General features: G+C 41.8%; 1 protein-coding gene across 1 annotated transcript in view; it reads left to right on the top strand.

The window, feature by feature from the left end:
- The window catches only part of LOC103805749 (DEP domain-containing mTOR-interacting protein-like), a gene marked incomplete at both ends in the record, with an annotated part of 8151 nt that extends 7937 nt beyond the window's left edge, over positions 1-214 (top strand). Inside the window, one exon of the mRNA XM_009078409.1 lies at positions 36-214. Coding sequence (XP_009076657.1) covers positions 36-214 — 179 coding nt within the window. The remainder of the gene's footprint in view (positions 1-35) is intronic.
- Positions 215-4530: the final 4316 nt, after the last annotated feature.

Raw genomic sequence — 4530 nt, 5'->3', positions numbered from 1 at the left:
TCCCTACCAATTTCCCTCCTCCCCTCTAATACCAGGCTGATGAGTTCTGAAAATACCCTTCTGCAAGCCAGGGAAGAGGAAGGAGTCAAGTACGAACGAACCTTCGTGGCATCGGAATTCATCGACTGGCTGATCCAGGAAGGAGAGGCCACGACACGGAGCGAAGCGGAGCAGCTCGGCCGCAGGCTTTTGGAGCACGGCATTATACAGCATGGTGAGAAATTTGCTGCCAAGTAGTAAAAGCTACACTTATTGTAGCGCTTTCTTCAAGTCAGATCATGTGGAGGGGCCCTTGTCTTCTTGATCATAGTATTATATCTGAGTTCTAAATAACTTCAGACAGGAGTCTAGGTAACTTTAATTAAAGGGTGGCTTTTTCAAAAGCTCATTGTATAAGTTCTGAAAATTCTGCCTCAAATGCAGAATGCTGCTAGAATTTGGGATTTTATAATAATAGCATAAGGATGTTGGTGAAAATCAATGCTCCCGCACTTGTGGTAATTAACTTGTAGAACTTGCTATCAGCAATATGTATAATTGAGGTAAATAGCTTTGTAAAGATCAAATAGGGATTAGAGCCATAACTAAGCTAAATTCTCTATGCAGAATAAAAATTTCAGGTTCTGTATATCTCCCTACTTCAAGACAGGACCAGAGCACAATCTGATGCCAGAAAAGCAATCTTCCCTCTTGGTTAGGTGGCAGAGTTGTTCTAGTGTGTTTGGGCAAGAAAGAAGGTATCACTTCTGCTTGAGGTGCTACTGTATATGTCCTGGTGGTATAACTTGTTTGAGGCAGGAATCAAATATTTCTTTATGGTCCTGCACAATGTGTCTGGCAGATGCAGCTTCACCAAGGAGCTCCCTCTGTTAAGGGTTGGAGGAGGCAGAGTTTTCTCTCTGTACTGCCCTGAGTGTGAAGAAATAGCACTAAACCCCATTTTACATGTTGTCATCATCTGCTCTCAGTGCAATTTGCCCTCCTGTGATCAGGCATTTCCCACCATAAACGTGTTGCAGTGTCTCTGAGAGTGATGAAGGGGTGCCAGGAGATGACAGAACAAGCTGGCAGAGGCTGTTAGCTATGTTTTTTAGTGCACAACAGGAAAGTAATCACGTCCTGGAGGTCCAAGTGTTGTTGCCTCAAACCTGATTCTGACAGAGAACAAATAATTGACAATATTAACAGCTTATTAGTATGCAAGGTGCTATATTGACTAGGTTGCTTGGTGCTTTGTAAGAAAACCTCGTTTTAATGAATATTGAAAAATGGGCATATAAGTGACCTGTACAGCTCCTTCATGGTTGTAATCATGTTCACATTATCTTTAGCTTGCAATTACTAGGAGCTACTTTTGAATGTTTACAGTAATCAGCTTCCAGTTCTATAATTACTCCTGTGCTTCCTATGATTTATAGGGTGCCAACTGCTTGGAGCTTGATGGACAGGGAAGGTATGCCACTCCTTCTCTTCATAGCAGCAATGATTTCATTCCTATTTTTACCCAAGCATTTTCTGTGTATTACATATGAGGTAAACTTTCCTTACAAACAAAAAAAACACCAGAGAGAAGTGAGATTTACACTGATATTGATGTTTCTGCAGAGGAAATAAAGTCAGGACTTGACATTTGTTGCAAAGCCGCGTTTACTTTGCTACTGATATCTTTAGAGAGCTAAGAAAGTCAGGATGTGGCTTTTATTGCAGATCAGCCATTGTTTCATTAACTGTAGCAAATGCTCAGCAGTGCACCTTGGTAGGGAAATAATTTTGCCCCATCAGGCTGGGTTTCTGGGAGCATTCCTGAGTGATACCGGGCCTGCTCATTTTTATGGATTGCCTAGGCCAGTTCTGTAGGTGTATCCCCTGTCCATCCTCTTCTAGTAGTCAAGAGCACATGCAAAGCACTGTGTTAGAAAGAGATTTGAAACTCATAAAGTAAAGACAGGGTGCTAGGAATCGCTTGATTGCTGAAGAGTGACCTTCTCACTTGTCAATACCAGAACATCACTCCAAGCCACTGTCATCTTTCTCACTCAGCTTTTGCTGGGACAGAGGTAACTCAGTGGGGATTTCACACTGACTTGATGGGGAAACTGGAAGTAAAGTAAGACTGAATTATGTCCTTGAGATTTGTCTTTATGAGTGGACATGCTTTGTGCACACTCCTAAACAGCAGATTTCTTTCTCCTCTGGATTTCACTGCGACAATTTGTCTAGATGGTGTTAGGAATATTGCTGAAAGTGCTAGCAGAATTAACAGAGAGCTGGTTTGGGGTTCACCTTAACACCTAGATACGATCTGTGCATTTTGAGGGTTCATGTAATGCTGTCTTCTTCTAAGAAGGAAGCTCAAAATGAGAACTCCCACTACAGAACTGGGGATATAAACTGAAAACTGCAGGAGTGATATTCTCTCCCCACACCCACCCCCATCTTACTGAGTTCTAGATCCAATTTAAAAACAAAGATATTTTTATGTCTCTTAGTACAGTAAATTGATTTCACCATACTATGCTTCCTTTGTTTTGTCTCTTGTCAGCAGTACCAAAATGTTACTTGACACTAATTGGCATCCTTGTTGGCAGAACCAGCAGAAAGACTCTTGACTGAACAGGAGTGGAGATTAAAACATTTTCCTGCCCTAAAGGCAATCTTTGCTAGCAGCATTGTTTGATATCCACAGTATGGAGTAAAATAAAGCTTGCTGCATTATTCTTATGAACTATTTATTACCCTATGTATTGCAATGGAAAGTAATCGAAATAGTTGCATCAAGTTCCCAATGTCAGTAGTAATTTTCCAGCCACAACTGAATTCTGTGATTTATTTTTACAGCTACAGACTTTCATTTCAATTACTCAGAGAAGCTCTATTCTGCAGCTGAGGCACAGTATTCAAAACAGCTTCCTGACACATTTATCTTCATTTTAATTGGTCAGACACAAACCATGTTTCACACAGGAAACAAACACTGATGCTTATTTTAAAAAGGAAAATTGTGGTTTAAGAGGAATTGTCTAAATGCTGTAAAAACATCAAATGTTTCAGTTTAAAACTTACATCACTGATCTCTTCAGGCATATGTAACTATACATACTTCCCCTGGCATGCATGAAAATGCTGAAATGTGCTTAGGTGCTGAACTGGTTCCATCCAAAATCCCCCACACAAATTGTAACCCACAAACCACCATTCTCACAATTAGGACCTAGATGTCCTTTCCTATGGACTGGTACCCTCAGGTAATATAGGATAAAACAAAAAGCAGTAGGGAATTACGCACTGTACATTTCTTGAAGGCTTGTGTGGCAGTGTAATTGACAGTAGTTACTCTGCATTTGTGAACACTGATGGTCTTCATCCAGAATATAGGAATGAAGATAGTGGGAAGAATGATAAACATGGTGATGCACATCCAATAAGGCCCAGGACAAAAGGTCCACAGAACACATTCCTCAGCTGTAGAAAAGCCCATTTCTAGTATGGTGAGGTATGCAGAGCTTTGTAATATTAACAGATAAAACTTTTCTCCAGGAGACTGGATCTTTCCTAGTTCCTCTTCATATGGAAATGTTGAGAGAGATTAGCTTCTGGGTCAAAATTCATGTGCAGCAAGAGGAGAAGGAAGTTCTTTGCCAGCTCCAGGGTACATCAGACCAGAGAGGATGGGCTGGGGGCCGGCAGAGGATAGCATGAGCATTTACACACAGTCATAGCTGTTTCTCTAGCTAGAAATCAGAGATACTGAAATGTCCCAGGAGGAAAGAGGGTCTCCACAGACCTCTTTGTGGACATATTTTGGCCACACTTGCTTATGGAACTTGCTGTAGAACTTAGCCTGCACCTGTAGTGCAAGCAGCAGAGCACCACTGGCTGAGTCCTCTTGTCCTCTGGGGACATATTGGGTATAGAAGCTTGGGGAATGAAGGAACATCCACCTGCCTCTAGTGATAAATACTTTCAATTTTAAATTCTGATGAATACTGTTAAGAGGAACCTGTATCTTCTTAGGATAGCACCTGCGTCTTGCAAGTTGAACATTTGCATTTCCTCTGTGGCAGTGATCAAACCATAGCACGTTCAGAAATACTTTTCAATATATTGTGGAGTGTAAACACACAGCAATTGCCCCATGCCACAGATGGTGCAGCATGTTCCACCAGTTGGGCCTGCAAGAAATGCAAGTCTGAGCAGTAATACTCACCTTCCCGTGCCAGATCACATCCTGTCTCTTTTGCTGTTGCTGTTTCCCAAGCTGCTTCTGCACTTCAAGTCTATGTTCCTGGTGTTATTTCTTCCCTGACATCCCTCCAGACCTTCCCCAGGCAGTGACCACAGCACAGTTTAGGACAGAATGTTTTGCATGGTTGTCCACTTTGCTCCAGAGGATTGGGGTGCAGATTCCCAGTCATACCAGCAGCAGAATAGGTGTGATGGGTTCTTGAAAAGCATTGGTGTCATGAATGAGTGAGGGGTGGAAGAGTCTATTTTCGTAGAATAATAGAATCATAGAACCAACTGGGTTGG

Source organism: Acanthisitta chloris, unplaced genomic scaffold, assembly GCF_000695815.1.
Source record: "Acanthisitta chloris isolate BGI_N310 unplaced genomic scaffold, ASM69581v1 scaffold15497, whole genome shotgun sequence".
NCBI lineage: Eukaryota > Metazoa > Chordata > Aves > Passeriformes > Acanthisittidae > Acanthisitta > Acanthisitta chloris.
Note: the sequence above shows the minus strand (reverse complement) of the source record. Positions and strands in the feature narration are given on the sequence as shown.